Consider the following 23,299-nt stretch of genomic DNA (forward strand, 5'->3'; position numbering starts at 1 on the left):
TGGTACCCATCGTCTAGTACTACCCCGCGCTTTTATCGGCCTGTCGCCTAAATCGACAAGATATTGATAGACCAGGTATAAGTCGAAAAAAAATCGCGAAAGTCTACACACTAATTGTTCTCATCGTTGAAAGAAACAGAACTAGGCCCAGTAATCATAGTATTGTCCACATATCTAACTCTTATCTTCTCCAGATATGATCTTGCCACTGTCGTCAGTGTATGCACCTCCAACAAATGGTCTTAGGGCCTGGGGGACTCTTTCGTGGCTCATCTGAATATTGAGATATCGGCGGGGCCTCGTCGCTATCTCCTCATCTGTGACTCCAGACATCCAGTCTATGAACCCGTTTGCTTTCTTAACGAGCTTTGTTCCACGACCAGAGGCGTAGAAGCCGAATTCCTGTTTTTCTGGACCCATGACAGTTAATCGGAACGCCAGCCTAGATGCCGGATCTTCGCTAGTCGCATGGGAAGCCCATCGTTGAGGGTGCTTTTGACCGTGGGGCTTGATTTCTGCCCTGATTCGGACTCTTCGAAGAGAATTAGGGTCAGGAAATGTGGCCCTGAGCTCTCCATCGTACGGAAAGTATAAATCCAACCTGGCAGCATAGGTTCGAAAGAATGATTTTAATGGCGCACACTTCCCTCGGAATTCAAGTTTGGCATTAACGGTTCCCTGAAGCAAGGCCATTTGTACCTTCAAAGTACTACCCTTTCGCTTTCGAAGCATTGAGGGCTCATCCGAGTTCGAGTGCAATGCAAGACTATTCTGAGGAAAGTTGTTGTTGGTCCTCTCATCATCAGTGATCATCGCACACTGGAGACTTTCCTGCTCCAGGTCCTGTTGGGTTTCTAGCATTTCGTCGTCCATGAAGTCCATCTCGTTGTACACCTGAAAAGAGTCATCTGGTGGGCTGTTGCGAGTTGAAATTTCTGTCCAGAGATCTCGAACTATCCCCAACTGGTTCTTGTCAAAAATGCCTCTTCTTCTGTTAATCGAAGGGAGCATCATGCTTCTTTTTTCCGTACCCTCGTGTATGCTCCTGGGGAGAATCTGCGTGAGCATCAGCAGAGCCGCTGTTAACGATTCTGCTGAGGACTCTAGGCGCACAATGTCTTCGTGATTTTTGAAACCCTTTGCTTCAAGCCAGGACCTTATGTTTGGGTCTAAGTTGTCGGCGGTCATCTTTGGGTGGCCGTTGCGCTCCCAGTCGTATTGGCGAATGACCTGGAGGAGCACCAGTTGACAGCAGAACACATTTGGTCGTATCCCACGAGTGTTCGTAATCAGGATTGCAAATTGCAATAGCGCTGACAATGCTGCGGCCTGAGCCCAGCTATTTCCCCACAGAGCAACCAATGGGGCAGGGGAGGCAAGATAAATGCATTGTCTTCCACCCTCCATTATTTCAAGCCATGCTTTGAAGGCACGACCTCGAAGGTAGAGCTTGAAAGCATCCGTCGATGGGTTCCCTTGAAAAAGAATCCTTTCAGCCTGTTCGTCACACACCAAAATCACCTGCAAATGGCTTCTCGCAACAAGTTCACGATTCAAGCAGCGAAGGATATGGATCCCTGAGGGTGCCTCTGTGCGGATCTGAGTCCCTAATTGCAGGGTTACTAAACGCCGGAAGCCGGCAGTCCATACCAAACAGTTCGAATACGTCAACCCACATGTCGCAAGGTGAGAAGGTATTGACCCGCTTTTGGCGTTGGAAAATCCCCAAAGACTTTCATTAAGAATGAGACCAAGGCGAGAATGGTGGTTGCCGATCGGAAGCGATATCTCCTTTGTTTCGTCACCAGGAAAGTGAGTTTTAGCCAAATCTGCTTGCAACCATGAGAAATCCATGGCTTCCATCATCCCACGTTCCGGAATATCTTGGTCATTGCGTTGGAAGCACTCTTGCCGTAACCGCAAATGGGGGTGGGTATCGATGGCTTCCTGGATCGCGGTCTCGCAGTCCCTCCTTGTGAACTCCGAGAAGGATCGAAACTGAAAATTATGGACTTTGTTCTTGTGCTCCATGCGGGCTTCAGGCCATTCCCGGATGTCCTCATCCGTTGACTGTCGGAGCTGCAAAGAAGATTGGTATCGGGCCCATGGCGATAGGCTGCGTCCTTGGAGAAGAGGCGAGATGAGATTGAGGCCTTGGAAAGAGTAAGTGAAACCATCACATGGCCGTCCAAACACCCTCTTTAACTCTTCAGGTGGAAGTGATTGGAAGGACCGAGCCATTATCATCTCCAAGATGTTGTTGAGAGCGGTATTGATGACAGGATCGACGTTTTCTGGTAGGGCAAGTGTCCATAGCCTAACAAAGTTCGCTGTGCGGTGCCCACCTCCCCTTCGAATGACGAAATAATGAAGGGTGTCCGTGTCACCGGTCCTGATCGCCCTGACATGCTGGGCAATGCGCTGTTCGGTGTTGCTGGATTGCCCTACATATGGGCGCCAGTAGTCCGGGTCGCGGTCGTCTGTCACGTAGTCCAGGTATCCACTGTTCAGCGGCCATTGAGTCTCATTCTTTGCCTGCGCTTGTCGTACTTCGTCAAGTCTTATTAGAAGATATATAGGTCAGTTATTGTTCACATAAAGCCATCCTCGACTGAACGTACAAACTTCTTGTGATTATCCGCCCTTCCAGGTTCCTAATTGTTGGGTCGACGGTGCCAAGCAAAACTTCAGTGAAGCTGTCGATGCTGTCAAACAGAGAGACGACATCAGTGTATGGGATATGCCGAAGATAGCTGTCTCTACCGAAATCTCCCTGGAGTTTGGTAGCCAACAAAATTATCATATCTCGCAGTGTCGGGAACCTAACAGGAGTCTGGACCACAAGCCAGCTATCGGTAAGAGATGGAAGGCTTAAATGAGAGATTTGGCACAGCCTTACCGTTTCAACTGAATTAGAAGGCTGTGATGGGTCTGTTTGAACAGCAGCAGGGTTCGACCTAGCGACAGGACTGTTTTGGCACCTGTTGGCTTTATGGCCCCTCTGACCACATCTTTGACAAGGTTTTGCCTTTAAGCAATCTTTAACCGCATGGCCATTCCTTTTGCAATAGATACACCTGTTAATAAGGTCAGGGCAACTGCTTCTAAGATGCCCAAGGGAACCACAGTTGTAACAGGCTCGATTTGGATTCTCTCCTTGTAGATAGATGGCCATGCTGGTACGTACTTAGACCTGACACAGAGAAAGAGTATCAGCTGATGAAAGACAAAGAGAAGTCGAAAATCATGCTAGGATTGGATGATGGGGCTTTATATCTTGAGGGAGAGAAGGTGTCGAAGCGCTGTAAGCATAGTGGAGTTCTCTCAGTGAATAAGAGCCATTCTGCTACGTACAAAGATAGGTGTGTACGGGCAAAGACCCAACTCATAAGCTGAGATGGCATCAGTCTGGGAAAAATCAGGCAAGCATTTGGATGGCCTCGACAGCGCATGGTTTAAACCAAGCATGCCTTACTCTGAAGCTCTCTGGAACATAAACCCTGGAAAGAGACGACACATCTCTAAGATCGATACATAGCCCGCTAAACCCATATCAATGGCATACAAGCAACTGCAGATGACAAAACAAACAGCAGCATGTGGAGACAAGCGGATTGAACCAGGTAAGCCCTGCCAGCTCTGCTTAACTCCTAAGCAAAACCTGCCTGGTGTATGTAGAAGCATAAATCTAAGCTCGAACAAGGGGAACAAGAAGCGGCGGTTTTACAGTAGAAGAATCCACGGTGTCTAGCACATATGTCCATTTCGTCATGACCAACACGTCACTCAGATAGTAATCATCTCATAAACATCTGGTTTACATCGCAACTATCAGATGACCAAGGTCCTCCCTGCTCTAGAAAATAAGGGCCGTGGAACTCGATCCCCGTACACAGGTGTATATCCATTTCCCCGATTTCCTCCCCAATCATCCCTCTGAGCAAAGCCAGAATGACTCCTGTACGCCGTGCTTTTCTTCGTTGGACCCCCTGGTCGCCTCGTCGTATGTCTGATCCTCGCCTTGACCTGGCAACAGTATGCGTAACAAAGATGGAGATATAGAGCCAGGCCACCAGTACTGAAAAATTCTTCCAAAGCAAACCCAGGACGAGATACAAGACAGACACACATCAATAAGACTGATTGGGGGAAAAAAGATAATGATAGGAAGAAGTATCACAAGGACTGAACAGCTGTATGAGAGAAAACGCAGGTATCTTCACAATATGTCCTTATTCCCCTCACGCGCGGGTTTCCTCAGTGGCCCGTTCTTGAGTACGCTGCTGTCCGCCACGGCCGCCCTTGCCGCCTCTCTGGCCACGCTGAGCGCCAGCCTCGGCGGTGCCAGCCTCTCCGCCCAGAGTGAGCTGAGCAGTTGCTAGCCGGTTGGACAGTTCCATCTGTGTGCGAATGGTGTTGGCCAGGTAAGACACGACCAACACGTCCTGGATGTGGTTGTTGCTGTAACGTAGTTAGGATCAGGTAAGAAACCACCAAAGAAAGGAGGATGCAAAGAAAACATACAAGTCACGTTCAATGTCGGCGGGTTCAACCTTGGGGGCCAAGGCCAGGGCATTAAGGAGGAACTGGCCCAGTGCCGTCGAAGCGGGGGCTTCTTCATCAATGACGGATTCGACGTATCTGGAGACTCTGTCGATCATGCCAAGAACCTCCTCGATGGCACGCTCCAGAGCCTCGATATCAGTGAAGATATTTGTAGCACGGCTTTCGGCGTCTTTGGCGGAAGCAATAGTCTCGAGGCCACTCTTTTCGGCCTCGCCATAGCGAATCTCATAAGGGACAGGAATGAAAGCGGCGCTGTCTGCGGCCCTCTCGGCGGTCACACCGACAGGGGCGGAGATGTAGGCGCGGGTCTCAATATCCTTCCCAGGCTCGGTAGACACCGTCAGATGGACGGCAGGATGAGGCCATGTGCCGTCACCCTGGCCGCTGTAGAAGTTCTGGATCAAGGCGGAGAAGGTGTTTAACTCGGACGACGTGGCGTACCAACCTACAAGCACTTCCTTCGGGTTGGCTTTGAGGTGCAGCGCAAGCATTTGCTTCTGGTATTCCATATCCACCTCGACCTGGTCGGTGGTCTCTGTGTGCCCAACAGCAAAGGTGCTACGGATTTCCACCTCGGTTCCATCCTCTGATCTGGTTCCAAGCAGGGTACCGATGACACGCTCCTGATCGGCATTGCGACGGAGGGAATGGTCGAGAATCGAGAAAATGGCCTGTTACAAGGTGATGAGTAAGCCCGATCGTTCGACGTCTCCCCAGACGTATCCAGGACATACCTGAGGCTGAATGACAACATTCAGAGGGGCGGTGGTTGGTGCAGACCCCACTGCCACTGGGCCCAGAGGGCGAGCAAGGTGAAGGAAAGAATCGGTTTCAGCCATGTTGGAAATGTGGAAAATATGCCGAAGCCTGTTTCTCTCACAGTCTTGAATGCTTCCTCGCCGGTGGTGGGGATGGCTCTGTAATCTTTTTTCTTTCTAATTCTTCCGCCCGCTCAATCTCGGCGGAGTTCTTCGAGGCTCAAATTGTGTGTGCGCCCAAAGGGGAATTTCGCGCTAAGATAAGATAAGGCCGAGCCCCCGAAGCAAAGAAAAAAATATGAGCTTGAACAAACAGCAGGATTGGATCGTGCTTGTCAAGACTGTAACTCAAGCGCATACTATCAGAGACCTTTTCACTAATCCAGAAAATGCCCCCTGTACGCAATAGAGGTGGTAGATCCAGCAGAGGACGTGGCAAAGGACCGAGGGGCCAAACCAAGAGAAGGAATGGCTTCACCACCTCGCGAGTCGAAGACGTAGAGTAAGTATAAACTTTTCCTATATTGCGCGTCTCGCTCTCTGAATAACAATAAACTTATCTATTAGATCGGAGGGTCATTCAGATGATGAATCGCATCTCAACCAAGAGCCTATCGGAGATGAAACGGACCACGAAACCCAAATGGACGATGTCTCGTCTGATAGCGACGAGGAGGACCAGCAGACAGCTCGTCCGTACAACGAATTGATACAATTACTCCAAGCAAATACGGAACCTAAAGGCCCCGCTAGGAAGAAGAGAAAGGTTGAGCACAACGGAGAAGAGAGGAGAGATGCCGTGTCCGCCCCGAATGGAGAAGAGGACGATGCGGCCCTACTAGAAGATGATGCTTTGCAAGAGCAGGAGCCGTCAGACGAAGAAGAGGAAGAGCATCCAGAGGAAGCGCACGAAAAACTTGAGAGTGACGACGAAGAAGATGGTATTTATCCGAACCGACCCGCCGCTGTTTATCTAAACTTCTAACGCTGTACAGCAAACGATCCTTTTGAGGCTCACTTTTCGATAGTAGAAGAGAGCGAGCTGGTCCAAAAGATTAAATCAGCAGAAGAAAAGAAATGGAAAAGTACGAAGAAGGAAATCGCTAGCGGATTGAAGTTGATACGCGCTGTTCCCGATGTTGGCGATGGCGAAGTATCCTTGCTACCAGCAATGAAGCAATTCTCAAGCGTCAAGGTAGGCCACAGGCCCAGTCTAGAGACTCAATATCGACCTTCAAGATCGTTTCTTCTAAAACACTTATAGCTCAAGAAGAAACTTTATGGTCCTGCCATAGAGCGGATCCCAGCAATCAGCGGTGACGCTCAGCATCTCGCGCCTTACATCTTCGGCTATCAAGATGTTTTATACGGAGCCCGAACGACGTCGAACTCGGGCGCGATGCGGGATATCCTAGCCATTCATGCGGTCAACCATGTCCTAAAGACACGGGATCGAGTGCTGAAGAACAACGCTCGCGTTGCCAAAGAACAGGACGCAGACCTGGACCTTCGGGACCAGGGGTTTACCAGACCGAAGGTGCTTTACCTTTTGCCGACAAGACAAGCTTGCGTTCGAGCGGTCGAGTCCATAACACGTTTCTTCCAGCCGGAGCAGCAAGAGAACAAGAAGCGGTTCTTGGACACATTTTCTGCAGCCGACGACAAATCCTGGGAAAACAAGCCTGAAGACTTCCGGGAGCTTTTCGGCGGCAACGACGACGACATGTTCCGGCTGGGTCTCAAATTCACTCGGAAGACCATGAAGTACTTTGCACAATTCTACAATTCGGATATAATCTTGGCGAGTCCCCTGGGTCTACGCACAATCATGGACCAGGCTGAGTAAGTAGATCCGAGTCCTGATTTACCACGAGTTTACCTTGCTGATTGCCGTCCAGCGCAAAAAAGCGTGACCACGACTTCTTGTCGTCAGTCGAAGTGGTGATAGTCGACCACGCTGATGCTTTGCTCATGCAGAACTGGGACCACGTGGACTACATTCTCGATCATCTCAATCTACAGCCCAAAGAGGCTCACGGGTGTGATTTCAGTCGTGTGCGAACATGGTACTTGGACAACCATGCCCGATTTGTCCGCCAGATGATCGTCTCTGCTTCATTTATCACACCGGAGATCAACTCCTTGTTTTCCACACATATGCAGAACTTCGCAGGAAAAATCAAGGTGACGCCGGTGTACGCGGGGGCTATCGCCGAGGTGCCCCTCCCAGTATCCGTCAAGCAGACCTTTTCGCGGTTCGACAGTCTCACGCCGACCAAAGACCCGGACGCGCGGTTCAAGCATTTCACCACCACGGTGCTCTCGTCCTTGGTGCGAAACATCACATCCAGCCGGGACAAGAGCAGTGCGGGAGGCACATTGATCTTCATCCCATCGTACTTGGACTTTGTGCGAGTGCGCAACTACTTTGCAACATCCTCGCAAACCACCAACGTCTCGTTCGGGGCGATCTCGGAATATAGCGAGGTCCGGGAAATGACACGGGCACGCACGCACTTCATGAACGGGCGGCATTCGGTGCTGCTGTACACGGAGCGCTTGCACCATTTCCGTCGGTATCAGATCCGGGGCGTGAAGCGGATTGTCATGTACGGTGTGCCGGAGAACCCGCTGTTCTGGGGGGAAATTGTGGGGTTCTTGGGCTTGGATGCGGCGGGCGTCGTGGACGCCGCGGAGGGAGGCGTGCGGGCCTTGTTTTCCAAGTGGGATGCACTGAAGCTGGAGCGCATCGTGGGGACGAAACGAGTTGGCAATATGTTACGGGAGAAGGGAGGAGATACCTTTACTTTCGTATAGGAACATACTTTGGCGGGGGTCATTCATCGTAGACATATTTGGGTTGAGCGATATATTTAGACAGCACTTATACTTTGTGTGCCACCAAGCAACTACAAGGCCAATGATACTGTACAAGCAGGTAGATTTCAGTAGATCTTCTACCCGTTTGCCCTTGAAAAGAGTGCAGAGGATGCCAAGTCCATGATTCCATTAAACCTAGCCAATCGTCCGTCTACAGCCCCCACAGACAACACTAGCACAGAGATACTTCTTGCTTAGTCCAATAAAAAGGGCTACTAAAAAGCAGATGAAAGATACTAGCTGCGAAAAAAAAGAAGCAAAAAACATATCGATGCTTGGAGCAACTCTCGTCCTCTCAGCTGACTGAAGCCAATACATATGGTCGCTTGATCAGCTCTGCCAAGTCATGACGTGAATGGGTTATTTCCTGATATTTATGATTGACGATATTTAACGCCTGTTTATGATATCAATATTCTATTTCTTCTTTAGCTTGACTATCAATATTCTCGCCAGTTGAACAATGGCGTCCTCTCAACGCCAGTACAATACTCTCCAAAATTCGGAGAGTATCGCTGCGCCTCCGTTATCGGAGAACGGTCTGAATGGTTACGAAGATGAGATCCGCAGACCATTACTGCGCTCATCGTCCTCGACAGATGTTGAAGGCAATCGCAAGGAGGGTTCGCACCCATGGCTACGAGTTGTATACGAGGAAGGCAAAGAGATCTGGCTCCAGGGTAAGGGCATGATTCTGGTGACGTTGGCGCAGTTCTTTGGTGCTTCCATGAATGTCATGACCCAGATCCTTGAGCTCGACAGCGGATTACATCCTTTCCAGGTTGGTTTTATCCCAGGAGTGCCCGCGGGGCGCTATGCAATATATCGCTGACCAGCAGCGTAGGTCCTCTTCGCCCGCATGTCAGTCACCGTCGTGGCAAGCTACCTCTACATGTGGTATACCAAGGTTCCACATCCTTTTGGGACTCGGCCTGTGCTGGGCCTGCTGATCTTCCGGGCCATGGGTGGTTTCTTCGGGGTCTACAGTATCTACTACGCGGTCCAGTACCTACCTCTTTCCGAGGCCACCGTGCTGACCTTTTTGGCGCCCATCCTCTGCTGCTACGCTTGTTCACTCTTTATTCCCAACGAGACATTCACCCGCAGGCAGCAGCTGGCCGCTGTGGTCTCCATGGCAGGCGTAGTGCTGATCGCGCGCCCCTTCTCGTCGTCAGCAACGCCTCCCGACCCTGAAAAGCTGGAAGGGCGCAAACCCGGCACCACGGACGAATTTCAGCATCTCTTGGCAATTTTGGCGATGATGGTGGGAGTCCTCGGTTCAACGTGTGCGTACACGTCGATCCGGATCATCGGCCAGAGGTGCCATCCCTTGGTTTCGGTGACGTATTTCTCACTGTTCACTACCGTTATGTCGTTCCTGGCTATGTTGCTGGTGCCTTCCGTGCCGTTCAAGTTGCCTGAAACTGGTTTGGAATGGGCCTTGATTGTGGGACTTGGGGTTTGTGGATTCTTGCTGCAGTTTTTGCTGACCGCTGGATTGGCATACGTGCCGCCACCTTCGAGAAGATCTCTGAGGGTCTCCGGAGAAGATGGCAGTGATTGTAAGCCGACGAGATCCTCCTCGGGGTCACGTGCCACCTCCATGATCTACACGCAGATGTTGTTTGCACTGTTTTATGACAAGATGGTCTGGGGTAACACACTCTCTCCTTTGAGCTGGGCAGGCTCGGTGTTGATTGTGGGAAGTGCACTGTACGTGGCGGTCGTGCGTGATGGCAAGAAGAGTGCTGCTGCAGCAGTTGCACCTGATGAGACTGCAGAAGAAGGGAGGGAAGCGACGGCTTGAAATCACTGAAGCTGATGGGGAGGGTGGGGAAAGAGGGAGAGAGGATACGCATGTGAAGTCAATGCTTAAAGGTGAAAAGAATATCCGCTCGACTTATTGGCCGATGCTGGTGCATGAGGCGTCGCAGGAGGTAGGCAGGCCGACGATCTGTGAGCAAGGATGCAGGTCAGAGGTGGTGAAAAATATATGAAAGCGGTAAAAGTGTCAATACGATCAACATTCTGTACTATAATAGACACCCGTATATAGAGAGCAAACGCTAGTCGATGAATTGATAAGCAGTCCTAGACAAAGCACCAGAGTAGATGGATATATACTCCGCTTATGATTATCATCATACATATATGGAATGCTGTACATACACGTATTCTACTCCGAAGTTAATGCACTTTATATCATTTCATCATGAGCAAGTTGGAGTGTCTCAACAGCGCCAGAAATTTAGCCTTCCCACTTCAATTGTACTAATTGTGTTTGTAGAACACTTCCATACACATCACAATAATATCCCCAAGGGTAAAGGAAACTCTGCATTGGAGACAGAGAGAGTTAACACCTCGGGTTTCAATTAACTCCCTCTACGCAAGCGTACACATTGTTACACAAAAGCCCATTGGCCACCAAGGACGCAACAGCCCCATCTGAAAATGCATCATTGGTCCAGATACAAAATCTCAAAACGTCATAGGGTAGCAGCCATTACCGAAAAGTCCCGATCCGGAAGGCGGAAACTCCCGCGGCCAGGGAGTGCCAGGGCCTTGGCCAATCAACTGCAAGGACACCAAAGCTTTTCCAGAGGAAACAGCCAAAGACCAATCAGATATTGAGGATCTGATGAATTTGATGCCTCATGAAGAAGATCGCTGCGTGTTTCATAGGGATAATCCCTCCTCGGAGGGGTATACTCCGTATAGATAKGTGATTCAATGCAAAAGATGGATATGGCTCGAGTATATATACAGCAGATCGACCGATCTCCACGTTCATGCTAATCAAATCCTCGCTCAATTGCCCATCTCCCAACTATATATCCCATCCTACTTATCCTCACAGCGTCGGCGTCGGCGTCTCATCTTTCCCTGGTAGAAAGATACACCATTTTCTTAATCCTATAGACTATAGATCATAGATACAGAGAAGACATGCGACACTTCGATGCCTGGTTGCTTCGTGATCCATACTCTATCTGGCACTATTATTCAACCGGACGACGATGGCAGGAGATAGTCCGTGATCTCATCCAGGAACGCAAGATCTGTGCTCCCCCGGTCGACTTACAATCTTCGACCCCATCCAGACCAGTGGACCCTTACGATCGTCCCGTCAACCCGCAGTCTGGCTCGCCGCTCTTTGGCAAACTGCCTGCAGAGATCCGCTTGATCATCTACCAGTACGTCTTTGGCGACGAGGCCGTCCACCTGGTCCAGCTGAAGGGCAAGATCCGCCATGTGCGCTGCCGGCACACCTTCTCCTCCCTCGACAGTCATCGAGTCTGCTGCCCGATCACCCCGGCTCGCTGGCGAGCGGGAGCAGCAACCCACGACGGCCATTCCGACAGCATGCTCTACCCGCACACCCATCCCGCCCTCCCCAACACGCTGAGCAACAGCTCGCTCGCCCTTCTGCGCACCTGCCGTGCCGTCTACGCCGAGGCCGCCGACCTCCCCTACGCCACCCCAGTCTTCGACGTTGACGACCTGCACACCTTCGTCGCCTTCTCCCTGACCATCGACCTGCACCGCCTGCGCGCCATCCGCCGCCTTACCGTCCAGTGGACGCCCGTCTGGCAGCCCATGGCCGGCCAGGAGCACAAGGCCTCCATCTACGCGCACACCCACAACGACCACCTCTGGGCCCTCTTCTGGTCCCGTGTCGCCGCCTGCCGCGGCCTCGAGGAGCTCCATCTCAGCATTGACCTCGGCCGCTTCACCAGGGTCACCACCGCCGGCGGGCTACTCGGTGGGCAACGCCTGCGGCTGGACGTAAGGGAGTCATGGATTGCGCCGCTGCTGTCTGTGCGGGGCCTGCGCGTGTTCGAGCTGGGCATCACCGCGCGGTGTGACGCTGACCCTGTCGCGCGGAGTCTCCTGGAGGAGAACCTGCATCGCGACGCGGTGACGCTGAGAGACCATCTGCGTGCGGTCATGTGCTCGGCGCCTGGCGAAGCTGTCCTGGTTCCGGGGGTTGAGCTCTGGAAGCCTTGTTACGTGGAGGACAACTATGAGCAAGCGCAGCCTGACCGACGGCATCGAAGCAGGCCTCGTCTGGCTATTACTGCCAAGTAGATGTGCGCCTGTCGTGCATCTCACAAGAGACTATAGTTGGGATTGGATTCCCTGGATGGAGTTCAATCACCTACGCGCGCCCCTATACAGATTGTTCATGATACCCTGATAATTCTTTGATTGTTTTGATCCATATACTGTGTTGGGTGTTTTGGCGATAGAAAACATGCTTATATTCTATGCCAGATAGATGCGTCGTATTGCACGTGGCACATTGCGAACAAGCAATCAGTTTTTACCTATCCACAAAATCTAATTATAGACACTAGAAAGTAGAAACCTATGCAATAAAACAAAATGGACAAACGAATGAATCAGTCCCCAAAATACCCAAATGTTCCAGCTTATCCAACGTTAACCCAGTCAATTCCACATGTATCGATTTATTCCATCCAAGCAAATGCGTCCAAGTCCGTTTCAGAGTCAAAACCAGGGTCTGTCTCAAACAAGGTATTATCATGACGGAGACAATATCAATCAGAATGAACAAGGAAGAGATGATCGTCCGAGTTTATTAAGGGGTCTGATGTTTTTCTTTTATTTTTCTTCTGCCCTTCTTCCAGTGACAGGCCTCTAGATGTGAAGGAGGCATAAAAAGAAGGAAAGAAATCAATTTTGATCTTTTTATTTCTTTTCTGACTTTTTTTTGTCATTCGTTTTCGTCCCAGTCTATGAGCTCAATGTCAATATTACATTATACTCAGTCAAGACACCGTGCCGTAGCCAGGGACACAAAGACAGGATCATGTCCAAGGAAAAAGATTCCCTTGATTGCAACAGGTTACGATGCCGCGTGCAGAGATCTCTCGGAATCAGTATGGCCGTTGTTCGCTTCTAACTCGGGCTCGGGATCGTCCTCGCTCGTGGGCGAGTGAGGCCGGCTCTCCATGAGCGATCGTCGGCTGCGCATCATCTGCAAATATGGTCAACACTCGATTCGATCATGGTGGTAAGAAAGGCAATAACAAACCCATGCTCGCACACCGCCGATCAAGCCCAAACTGTAGCCCGTCGCAAAATCTTCGTTTCTCCCGTTTCCTCCGCCTGGACTGTCAGGACGACCCAATGCTTCAAGTCGTGACACATGTGATTTCTGGCCGCCGGTAGGACTGGTCAGCCCACCATTACCGCCACGCCCGCCTCCCAGATCCATGCTGTTCCGGGCGCTCGGGGCAGGACTGCCAGGCCGGCTGTTTTGCCATAACTGTCGCAATTCTCGGCCCAGTTCCTGGCCAGTGGCTGTCCAATTGTTGCGAATGTTGTCCCGAAGCTCCACGACATGTCGCTTGATCTCCAATTCATTCTTCTTGATCCATGACACGTTCAACTCCTGTCTCGAGGCACCTCGCTTGAATTGACGGGCAATGTACTGGTCGTAGTCGCGGACAATTCTGGGAGAAACGAAATGGTCAGCAGCCACGTCTGCCAAACGGGGAGTCCCTTTGAAGGAAAGACAAACCTGGTGATAATGCCCGTTGTGCTGACACCCTCAGTTCTCTGCGTAACCAGGAACTTGCCCTGAGCCTTGATCGGTGCATAAATGTCGTCTCCTTCCGCAGCCCCATAAGGCAGGTCGTCGTGAGCAACATAATCGATCTGATGCGCCTCAATGAACTCCGGAGTCACGATCCAGGGACAGTTAGGAATCACCTCGTCCACCCATTTGCAATGGCGGACGCTCTCTGCACGCTCCCGACCGCTGAGCACGGTAAGACCCTTGCGCTTGTGAGTCTCGTCGTCTCCGGTCACACCGACAATGAGATACACTTCGGGGAAAGCCTTTTTTGCTTGTTCCAGCTGCCGCATGTGTCTGTCAAAAACCACCAGAAATGAGCATCAAAGTGCATTACTGCAGATAATAAAAGTGTAGACATACCMCACATGAAACAAATCGAAAACACCATCCGCATAGACGCGAACCGGTCGCCCCGTCGGAGGTGGATTGGTGTGGTACCCAACGGGATGCTGCAGCCCAGCTCTCTCGGGCGGTTTCATCAGATGCGCTCTCGTTTCTGCATCGGCGCCGGCGGTCTTGATGTGCAACCCCGGTCGACCCGTCGCCCCATGCTCAATGTCACTACTAGCTACAGTGGTCTCAGATGGCTCGCCAGGATCTTCCTGATGGATGGCTGATGCGTATTCTGTGGTTCCATTGGGCGCGGAGGTCTGAACCTCACCAGAGGACGATTTCCGAGCCCGTTTCGAAGGCGGGATGGGACCCCCGGCCGAGGTCACATCAATAGAAGTATGTTTCCTGTTTTTGCTTGCTGTCGGGGTGATCGGATCGGCGGAGTCGTCTCCTTCCTCACCGGACGCGTCACGAGACGATGGTTGGAGAAGATCGGCTGTGGACGATTTGGCAATGTCGGCCGGTAAATGTTGAGAAGCACTGCGCTTGCGTTTGGCCGCAGTAGACGACGGAGACGACATATTGGCTGACCGAGGAGCACTGCTCTACTTCTGTCGGGGAGTTGAAAGATATAGGGTATCTAGTTGAGAAAAACCATGAGAGATTTCAGGGGTTGGACAACCAACGAACAGAAGGAGGTTGCAAAGAAAAAAATCGAGGAGAGGAAATGGGGTCAGGGAAAGTGCTGAGAGCTAAGGTAGTCTTGTCAATTAGTCTAATAATAATACCTAATTAAAAGGAGAGAGGGAGAGACCCTGAGACAGAAGGCGGAAGAACTAGCAGTACGGAGTACGGAGTAGACTAGACTAACTGGCTGATCAGGCTAGCGGGAGACAGTCCCGGTAGGAAGCTACCTAGCCCAGTACTAATGGGGCCGAGTCTCAGATCCCTTTTTTCGATATAGGTGATTCTATAGAAAGGGAGAGGAATATCCGACAGAGAATTGTCATATGCAATGGGCAAATTTTTTTTTTGCAGCCTTCTGATAAACTGAGTTACCTTACCTAGGTTATAGACTGCTCTATCAACATACGGAGTACAGCGATTACATCAGACTCCACTTACCTAACGGAGTAAAGTACGGTAAGGTAAGGTCAGATACCCTGTTGATACCGAATAGGTACTTGTGTTGGTAAGGTATGAACTGGGTACCAGGCGCTATCAAAAAGCATTTAGATACGTGCTGTATAAAAATTCGTGCAACCTATGGGCATTCTCTGATTAATGCAATTCATACAACCATTGCAGTGCACAGCTAAGGTACCTACCTAGGCGGATTCTGTCGCCATGAGAGTGTAATTTTACAATTCATGAATCTGACAATACTCTCATAGTGATACTAAGTTGTCTCTTTGCTGCCTCGAACTACTAGTAGCTTCTATTTGGTTCTGCCAGTCTATCGGTGATCGCAAGCTCTTTGCATATTACTTCTAGTGGGCCGCTCATGGGTACGATATCGGAGGAGATCCAAAAAAGAAATATAGCCTACTGGAATGCGTCATATTTCCCTGAAACCCCACTGCTGAAGCATTGGAAAGCATTGCCGCCCCGTCGCAGACGAGAATGATCTTGATGCTGTAGATGGACATTCCAGATACGCCGAGAGATGTGAAGAAAGACCCGTATTGTCCTGTTTCCCTTCCTCTGCCAGCCAATGTACAACGCCGACGACTTGTGAAAAATTTTTCTTGATCGAGCGCTTTCCTGGCCCACAGGGCAACCCTCCAAGTCCAGAGCCGGAGAGCGCGGTGATGAGGAGATATACCAGCGGTGATCACAATATGAGGGGAAGAGAATGGTAGAGGGAAAAGAATAAAGATAAAGCGTGACGTAAGAGCAATGGGTCGGGAAAGGTAAGAACCGAATTCATAGAAATATGAAGATTCATCATCGGTGGGTGTTTTGTGCGGTATCTTGCGTTGGATCAAAGCATAAAATAAACGTACTCTCGTGAGGTCTGCCGCTGGCGGCTCCGAAAAAAAACAGAACATAGCAGAATAGAAGACGAAACGCCTTATCACTCAGGAAAGCCCCCAAAGAATCCCTCCGACACGACATAAAGAAGTCTACCTGGCCAGGGCTAGAGGAGCATCCCACTGAATTTCGCCTTATCCACAGTCACAGGGCGTCGCTAGTGACGAAAGACATAGACTTTGAAGGTCATATCGAAAGACATTGCGAGGGTCGAGGAAACGGAAATTGTTGAGAGTGGAGGATAAGGGCGGGCCGTTCAGTCACGCACAGGATGTATTCGCAAAACCAGATCGGAGAGGAAGAACACGCAAATGAATCGTCGTCACTACGAGGAGGCGGACTTCTCCGTGGCTTCAGTCCCGCTGCCAGAAGAGTTCTTGTTTGTGCTTGAGGGTGATTCGGAAAGGTTGGCGGCAGTCGAGGACCCCTCAGCCTTACTCGCGGTCTCGTTCTTCGACTGGGGTCCCGGGGTACCTTCACGATCTCCTCGAGCCGACGAATCGGGCGACTCGTGTTGCAAATGATTTGTAACATCTCGATTTTCCTCCCTTTGGTCAAAAAGTTCCTCGTCATTCTGTTCGGGAATTAGTTCAGTGCCGTCACCTAGGAGAATGATACGGCCGGAACGGACACTGAAGCCGCGGGAGCGGTCGTTTTCAAGATCATAATTATCGGGGGTCTCTTCGAATTGATTGCGGATACCAGGTCCACGGAATTCAGCTATAAACCCCATCTCTCAGTCAGTAGCCATCGGCGACCATGGGATCCTCGAGACACTTGCCGTATTCAGGCGGCGCGCATGGGCCGTCGCCGTTAGCTACCCGCTCAGAAATCTGATTGTACCATTCTTCCTTGGTCTTGCCATTAAGAAGACCAATGATGATCATGGTCATGTTGTCGCATCCAACACCTCCGGTCTCACTGTTAGAAGCAAGGCAGTTGTCCATCATATTCTCACAGATACGGTAAAGGTCCTGTTTTGCAGCAATACCTCTCCGAACAAACTCGACCACGGATTGGGAGGACTGACAGTCCCAAATACCTACAACCAAAATCGATCAGCAAAGGGAAACAAGACAGTGCAATTTGCCGATAAGCCCGCATTATAGAAGACGCACCATCACAGGCGATTACAAGGAATTCATCATCGTCAGTCACTTCGTGAACTGTCACATCGGGATAGGCTGTGACAATCTGCTGTTCAGGTGAGAGCTCGGGGCTCTTCTTGAACTCGAAATCACCAATGGCCCGAGACAGGGCCAGATTACCATTGACTCGACCAAAGTCGACAAAGCCACCGGCGGCGCTGATACGAGCTTTCTCGCCTATATTCGTATGTTAGGTGCGAAAATTCGGAGGGTTGGATTGCGGGACACGGACCTTCATTCTGTGGCTTGTGGTCGAAAGAGAGAGGCTTTGCGCGGCCCTTTACACCCAATACTGAGCGCGAATCGCCCGCGTTTGCCTACCATCCCGATTAGCCTTTCTCCTGATTGCGATGTGATAGCGGTAAGGCATAGGTTGAAGGACATACGACCCAGATCTTGTTCTTTGAAATAACGCTGACGGCAGCTGTGCAACCGGAGACTTCCTCCTCATACTTCGGGTCTAGACAGGTCAGTTTTGTCGAAAACCCCAGCCAAAGAGGACAAGGGAACAGAAGTAAAATTCCAGAAGTCCAGGGTGGCCTTCACTTACCTTCCAAGATAGCCCGATCGGTGGCCAGGAAGCCATCCTTCAAGGCCTGCTCGATATCGCCCTTCGCAAAGGCCTCTTGCTTTGCGACGATCTTATGCACGTTTTCTCCCGCAAATAACGCTACTTTATCTCCACCGTGACCGTCATATACACCGAAAAAAGCGAGACGTTTATCGGGATCTGTAGGCTTTTCGGAACCTCCTGTGGATTTGGCTTGGAGGTCTAGGACTGCAGCATGGGCGTCCTCCATGCTGATTCGCCAGCCCTGCATGGCCGACAAACCATACAAACAACACTCATCTTGACCTTCGGAGGAAGTCTATTCACGGATAAGCATGAAAAATGTTAGCAGTGATCGGGGAGGTATATTCGAATGAGCAATGGTGGCTGATTGTCCGGGAGTGTGTCCGCCGCAGAAATCGGTCTTTCGCGTGAGCACCCCACAGGCCCGCATCACGAGCAGGCGGCAACCAGAAGACCTCAGACGAAAAGAGTGCAATTGTGAAATTCTCGACAAAAAATCAATCAAATTATACAAGTAGCCGTAACTGTAGCAAAGAAACTGGACGCTGTGTTGCGCACAGAATTTTGCTGTATAGGCGAGCCGCGGGCTTTTGAACAGGGGCGGTTGAAATTGCGTAACGAAGACAGCAATGTGGGGGATCGAAAGCACGACGAAAGAACAGATGATTTGCTTACCTTCTCGACCACAGGTTCAGATAAGGTCTGACCCATGTTGTATAGCAGGTCAACGGTTAGATCTTGAGAATTTCAAAGATGGTGAGAAGAAGTTTTTTTTCTCGGGCCAAAAGTCACGCATCCACAAAAGTGAAGGAGAATTGAAAGGGGATTGGGAAGGGCTCGGCGTTGATCGATTTGAGGGGACGGAGGAGGAGGGGAGGGAAAAGGCGGAAGAGACAAAAAGCATGAAGAACTGGCTGAGGGCAAGGGCAGGCAGTACGGCAGTAAGGTACAGTAAGCGGTGGTATTTACTGCCTACCTTACCTAGGTACTTATTACCTACAGACCTGGAGCTGGGTCACCTCTCTAGGTGGCGGTAGTGATCCACCGAGGATGATGACGGTGATGATGAAAATGACGATAGTGATGAAAGATTATCATCTAAACTCTTGAACAGTGAAGAGGGAAAGCAGAGATGTGAGCGAACGAAAATGTCCTTTATTTTTCGTCTTCTTCAAAGTAAGAATCTCGAATTGGTCGCTGTCACGAGGCGTACTGGCCTGGCTTTTGCCTTAGGCTTCCATTGACATTTTCCAATACTAAGGTACCTACCTACCAAGGTATCTTAATCACAGGTACCTAAAGCATTATCATTGATTGGTGTCTTTATGCTGTCTGAGGGGAGTAGAAAATGAACCTACACAGGCCTATTAATGACTCAATATATTGTCAATCATAGAGATCCTTGCATATGTGACAAAGTCCTAGTAGGTATCTCTATCTAGCCTATCTTGCCCTATGAACGACTTCCAGGTTGGCATTAATCATCTTTTCTAACTCTCTTCCAAAGATGAGTTCGAAGTCTGCTAGTCGCGTGTTCCGGTCGCCAGGAGAGCTGACACTGCCGGTATTCTGAATTCAGCAATCCGCTTACCTAGGAACCAGAAGTAACTGATTAGGGTACAAGGTTTGGTCCTTCCTGACTATTATTGAAGAACTATATCTCCTAGTTCCATTATTATTGCACATTTGACAGTGTATGACAAACCCTTGCTGGTGCCTGGTGTCCAGAGCAGTCTCTAAGCAGAAGGAGGTCATGTGTCTGCACTAATACATACGTACATGGGATGATCTATCGACAGTTGCCTACCTTTAACATCGGAAATGTGCATTACCGAGTATCTGTGTAAACCTGGCATCTTATGCATAAAGCTAAGGTACTAAATAGGGATTTATTAGCCACTTACATATCTGTTTTATGACTAGATAGGTAGCTTCCAAGTTTCAATATAGTGAAGAATGGTTTGACTTCCAGGATTCCAGGTGGTTTGATACTAGTTTACCAAGTATGGCTGTATTGATGACACCATCATGATCTAGGTGCAATCTCTTGAGGACGAACCAAACAGGAGATGGAAATACCTTGGAAATGAAGTAAATAGAGAAATTCACTAGGTTCTCCAAGTGCTTCCAACACCGTGGCCGGCCACTATGTATCTAGACAGAACAGCAACCTTGGGAATCAATAATACACTCCGTATAATGACAATGAAACCCAAAAGGCACAGCTATAACACTGAAACTTCTGACGATGAAATGATAAAACAGGCACAAGAAGTGCGAAATGCTAAGTGCTCTATTTGACTGGACAAGATCACACAAAAGTAGCGTCGCTCCTGACACTGTTTACAACATCCCTTTGTACATTGTCGCCAGGTTGCTCAATGCTGACAGACTGACGATTTCTCCATCGTTGGTCATAATTCATGGTCTGGTCGCCCCCGTTCTCCATGCCAGCAAACCGCACCAGACTCACCCGGCGTACGGTACTGTCGACTGGAACCGATGAGGTTGAAGGACTCCTCCGCAGCGAAAACCGATGGGTGCTAAAATCTCCTTGCAGATAAGGATTGCCCCGGTACCATCGACGTTGACTCCCGCAAGAATCTTCATTTACGTTCTGGGAATCGTCCGAGCCGTGCTCCAACCGTCGACTGCTACTCAGGCTTGTTTCGCTGAAGAACCGGGGAAGTGGCGAGATGATTTTGGAATAATTCTGCGCTAGGCTCGATTGGCTTTGCTTTTTTGGTAATGGTACGATAGGTCGGGCGCTCGAGGCTTCTAGACCTAGTGACTGCAAGAAGGTCGAATTGCGGTTGTCCTCTGTATAGACGGACGCAGACATTGCTGACATCGCCATCGAACCCGGACGGTCCTGGATGTACGACTGTCGACGACCATCGTTGTAGATAGAACTGGACATTGTGTCCGCGCGACTAGCCGTACTTCGAGCTCTCTCTAGGGCGCGGAGACCAGAAGACGTCCGGCGTGTGAATTGCGCTGAGAACATGGGGTTGGAGGAGTTTCTATTTTTCGCCCGGTAATGAACGAAGGCTTCCAAAGAATCGGATTCTGAAATAGTTGGACTTTCTGGCTCCACGGCCCGCACCGTGAGCTGTCTTGGATGGTCAAGGACCCTGAATTCCACGCTGTTTCTCCCACGAGGGGGAGGCCGGGGGAACAGGGGAGCAAGATTTCCAACGCTGCTCTCATCGCTTTGCAGAGAAGCGTGAGTGTTTTGCCATGATACTCGAACCACTCCATGTCCAGGAGGCCCGAATCCTCCAGCTCCATGACCTGCGCCGCTCAGCCTTACCGGTAGCCCAGAGGCTACAGATGAAATGCCGCTCGAGCGCCTGGAGTACCTTCGGGACCTAGACGAGGCCGCCGAATTCCTCTTCAATGATCTTCTTGGCTGTATAGATTTAAGGGGCTCTCGTTTTGTGGAATTGGCCGTTGTTCGTCTATGTAATGAGGGACTGCTCTGGAACGACAGTCGTTTATTCTGGGAAGGAATATCCTCCGCTTGTTTTTCTTGCGGATTATGGCGTGTCAAGGGGGCAAAGTCCCATTCGATCGTCGAATGTGAAAGAGAGTTTTCCTTGTCGTCCGAATCGTGCACTTGCCTGCTCTCTTCCAGCGATTTTTCGCTCCACAAAGGTCTCAGCTCCAATTTTGGCGGCTTTGAGGACGGCGACGGGCTCCTGAGGATGATAGGAGGGTCATCGGGTTTGACCGTTTCGTATGGCTGGCACGGAGGGAGATCCGAAGGAGTTAGTCTTGGATCTTTCTCAGTCGGAAATTGCCCTTTTTCTTGCGTTGCAGCTTTCGTCTTGCGCTTGTGGCGCCAACAGCAGAAGACTGCAAAGAGAACCATCACGAAAACAATAGGAATCACAACCGCGACGGCAATGATGCCGGCTTTCTTTCCGTGGGCACCCCTGCCATTGTTCGAGTCTGCTGATTTAGCTACGCTACCGTCTTGTCGGCCCCCTCGCACAGCACGGATAGTAAACTGTTCGCTGTCTTCTGCAGTCCCCTCACGAGCAGTCAACGTGATGGGGAAGCTACCCGGTTCAAGATCCGTGGGGACATGTCCATAAAGAGTCTTGTTAGCAGAGTTGTACCGCAGCCAGGGCAGTCGCTGACCGAGATTCACTTCGAGTTGGACTGAGTCATTTTTCAAGATCGAGTTGTTAAAGACCAGTGCGAAGTCATCGCCAATCACCGCGTTGCACTCTTTGATGTCCTCTGTGAAGAATTGTGAATATTGCAGAGTGACGATCATTCGAGTGACATCTCCATACGTGTCCCTCACGGAGATTGTGACATTCTCGTTCATGGCATTGGCGGGGGGAGTGCCACTCAAGGAGATAGTATCTCTGTCGAAGGTTAACCAGCTCGGAGCCTGGGCCTCAGTAGAAGTCACTTCACCGTTTCCTGGTTGTCTGCCGTCTAGGGTTAGAATGTCGCGGAAGTGACTGCTACTGAAATGCTTTCCTCTAGTGAGGAACAGAGTCTGCGTGCTCTGATTGAATGACAAAATGTGCGGACTGACGGTCATCTCAAAACTCATCGTGGCCGCACTGAAGCCAGCGACATCCGAGGCGACAAGATTGAATGTAAACGTCTGAGGCCCAGTGTTGGGGGTCGTACCGGAGAACGCGAGATTAGACGGGTCAAACCGAACCCATGATGGCAGAGGGGTGTTCTGCGGGGACGTGCCATAGAAAAAGGTCGAGGTGTGAGTATTCGCGAACGTATCATGATCAAACGAGATCACAAACGAATCCCCGGAGTGCACGAAGATGGTTGATGGTGCTGATGTAGCACCAATGGCTTCAAGTTGTGGCAGCAGTGCCTTTCCAGGCTTCGGCCCATCCTCTGCCGTGACGATTAGAGTAACTTCCATGCTCGCAGAGTCTGGCCCGTTGTTGGCCACGAGTTTGAATTTGTTCGGTCCCGTGTCTAGACTTGTAGGAGTACCGGATAAGGTCCGGCTTGAACTGTCTAGGTGTAGCCATGAAGGCGCACTTTGCAGAGAATATTGTGTTCCCGCTTCTGTACCGCCGAAAGTCCCTGGTGAGAAGACGAAGTGGAATGGCCGTGAGACTCGAGCCACAGGCGGTAATTGCGCATTTACCGGGTAGTTTGGAGCTAGACTTGCGTTGACAGCGACGAGCAGTGCCAGGACGACCAACGCGATGAGTGCCATAGCTCGTCGAAGCCTCAAATGCTGTTCTGTGGCCACAGAGGAGGAAGCTCGCTTGGGTCAACCGTCAGACCATCCAGACACCGGAAACTTGGATACAGACAAGAGAGGACACGAACGAGGGCGACAAGTATGAGAGGACGTCGTAGGCTACCCACCCTTCTTCAGGGTGATTCCGCCCAAGGACCA

General features: G+C 50.5%; 8 protein-coding genes across 8 annotated transcripts; 3 read left to right on the plus strand and 5 right to left on the minus strand.

The window, feature by feature from the left end:
• Nucleotides 1–174: 174 nt before the first annotated feature.
• On the minus strand, nucleotides 175–2,803 carry Asppvi_002921 (uncharacterized protein; the record flags this gene model as incomplete). The annotated part of the gene is made up of 2 exons (XM_043298897.1): nucleotides 175–2,560; nucleotides 2,622–2,803. The coding sequence occupies 2 exons, from the start codon at nucleotides 2,801–2,803 to the stop codon at nucleotides 175–177; spliced, it is 2,568 nt and encodes an 855-aa protein (XP_043154832.1).
• Nucleotides 2,804–4,241: 1,438 nt separating this feature from the next.
• Asppvi_002922 (eukaryotic translation initiation factor 3 subunit F) lies at nucleotides 4,242–5,405 on the minus strand (the record flags this gene model as incomplete). Its single annotated transcript, XM_043298898.1, has 3 exons — nucleotides 4,242–4,461; nucleotides 4,525–5,237; nucleotides 5,301–5,405. The coding sequence occupies 3 exons, from the start codon at nucleotides 5,403–5,405 to the stop codon at nucleotides 4,242–4,244; spliced, it is 1,038 nt and encodes a 345-aa protein (XP_043154833.1).
• A 308-nt stretch (nucleotides 5,406–5,713) lies between these two features.
• Nucleotides 5,714–8,141, plus strand: Asppvi_002923 (UTP25 family protein; the record flags this gene model as incomplete). Its single annotated transcript, XM_043298899.1, has 5 exons — nucleotides 5,714–5,826; nucleotides 5,892–6,265; nucleotides 6,320–6,519; nucleotides 6,589–7,166; nucleotides 7,223–8,141. The coding sequence occupies 5 exons, from the start codon at nucleotides 5,714–5,716 to the stop codon at nucleotides 8,139–8,141; spliced, it is 2,184 nt and encodes a 727-aa protein (XP_043154834.1).
• A 526-nt stretch (nucleotides 8,142–8,667) lies between these two features.
• Nucleotides 8,668–10,011, plus strand: Asppvi_002924 (DMT family transporter; the record flags this gene model as incomplete). The annotated part of the gene is made up of 2 exons (XM_043298900.1): nucleotides 8,668–8,985; nucleotides 9,049–10,011. 2 exons carry the CDS (start codon nucleotides 8,668–8,670, stop codon nucleotides 10,009–10,011), a joined length of 1,281 nt encoding a protein of 426 aa, XP_043154835.1.
• A 1,142-nt stretch (nucleotides 10,012–11,153) lies between these two features.
• On the plus strand, nucleotides 11,154–12,296 carry Asppvi_002925 (uncharacterized protein; the record flags this gene model as incomplete). The annotated part of the gene is made up of 1 exon (XM_043298901.1): nucleotides 11,154–12,296. The coding sequence occupies one exon, from the start codon at nucleotides 11,154–11,156 to the stop codon at nucleotides 12,294–12,296; it is 1,143 nt and encodes a 380-aa protein (XP_043154836.1).
• Nucleotides 12,297–13,077: 781 nt separating this feature from the next.
• Asppvi_002926 (choline-phosphate cytidylyltransferase) lies at nucleotides 13,078–14,726 on the minus strand (the record flags this gene model as incomplete). The annotated part of the gene is made up of 4 exons (XM_043298902.1): nucleotides 13,078–13,209; nucleotides 13,267–13,687; nucleotides 13,756–14,106; nucleotides 14,173–14,726. The coding sequence occupies 4 exons, from the start codon at nucleotides 14,724–14,726 to the stop codon at nucleotides 13,078–13,080; spliced, it is 1,458 nt and encodes a 485-aa protein (XP_043154837.1).
• A 1,778-nt stretch (nucleotides 14,727–16,504) lies between these two features.
• Nucleotides 16,505–18,148, minus strand: Asppvi_002927 (PP2C family serine/threonine-protein phosphatase; the record flags this gene model as incomplete). Its single annotated transcript, XM_043298903.1, has 6 exons — nucleotides 16,505–16,899; nucleotides 16,955–17,221; nucleotides 17,298–17,504; nucleotides 17,560–17,644; nucleotides 17,714–17,787; nucleotides 17,878–18,148. The coding sequence occupies 6 exons, from the start codon at nucleotides 18,146–18,148 to the stop codon at nucleotides 16,505–16,507; spliced, it is 1,299 nt and encodes a 432-aa protein (XP_043154838.1).
• Nucleotides 18,149–20,212: 2,064 nt separating this feature from the next.
• Nucleotides 20,213–23,113, minus strand: Asppvi_002928 (putative transmembrane glycoprotein; the record flags this gene model as incomplete). The annotated part of the gene is made up of 1 exon (XM_043298904.1): nucleotides 20,213–23,113. The coding sequence occupies one exon, from the start codon at nucleotides 23,111–23,113 to the stop codon at nucleotides 20,213–20,215; it is 2,901 nt and encodes a 966-aa protein (XP_043154839.1).
• Nucleotides 23,114–23,299: the final 186 nt, after the last annotated feature.

This window comes from Aspergillus pseudoviridinutans (assembly GCF_018340605.1).
Source record: "Aspergillus pseudoviridinutans IFM 55266 DNA, scaffold_2, whole genome shotgun sequence".
NCBI lineage: Eukaryota > Fungi > Ascomycota > Eurotiomycetes > Eurotiales > Aspergillaceae > Aspergillus > Aspergillus pseudoviridinutans.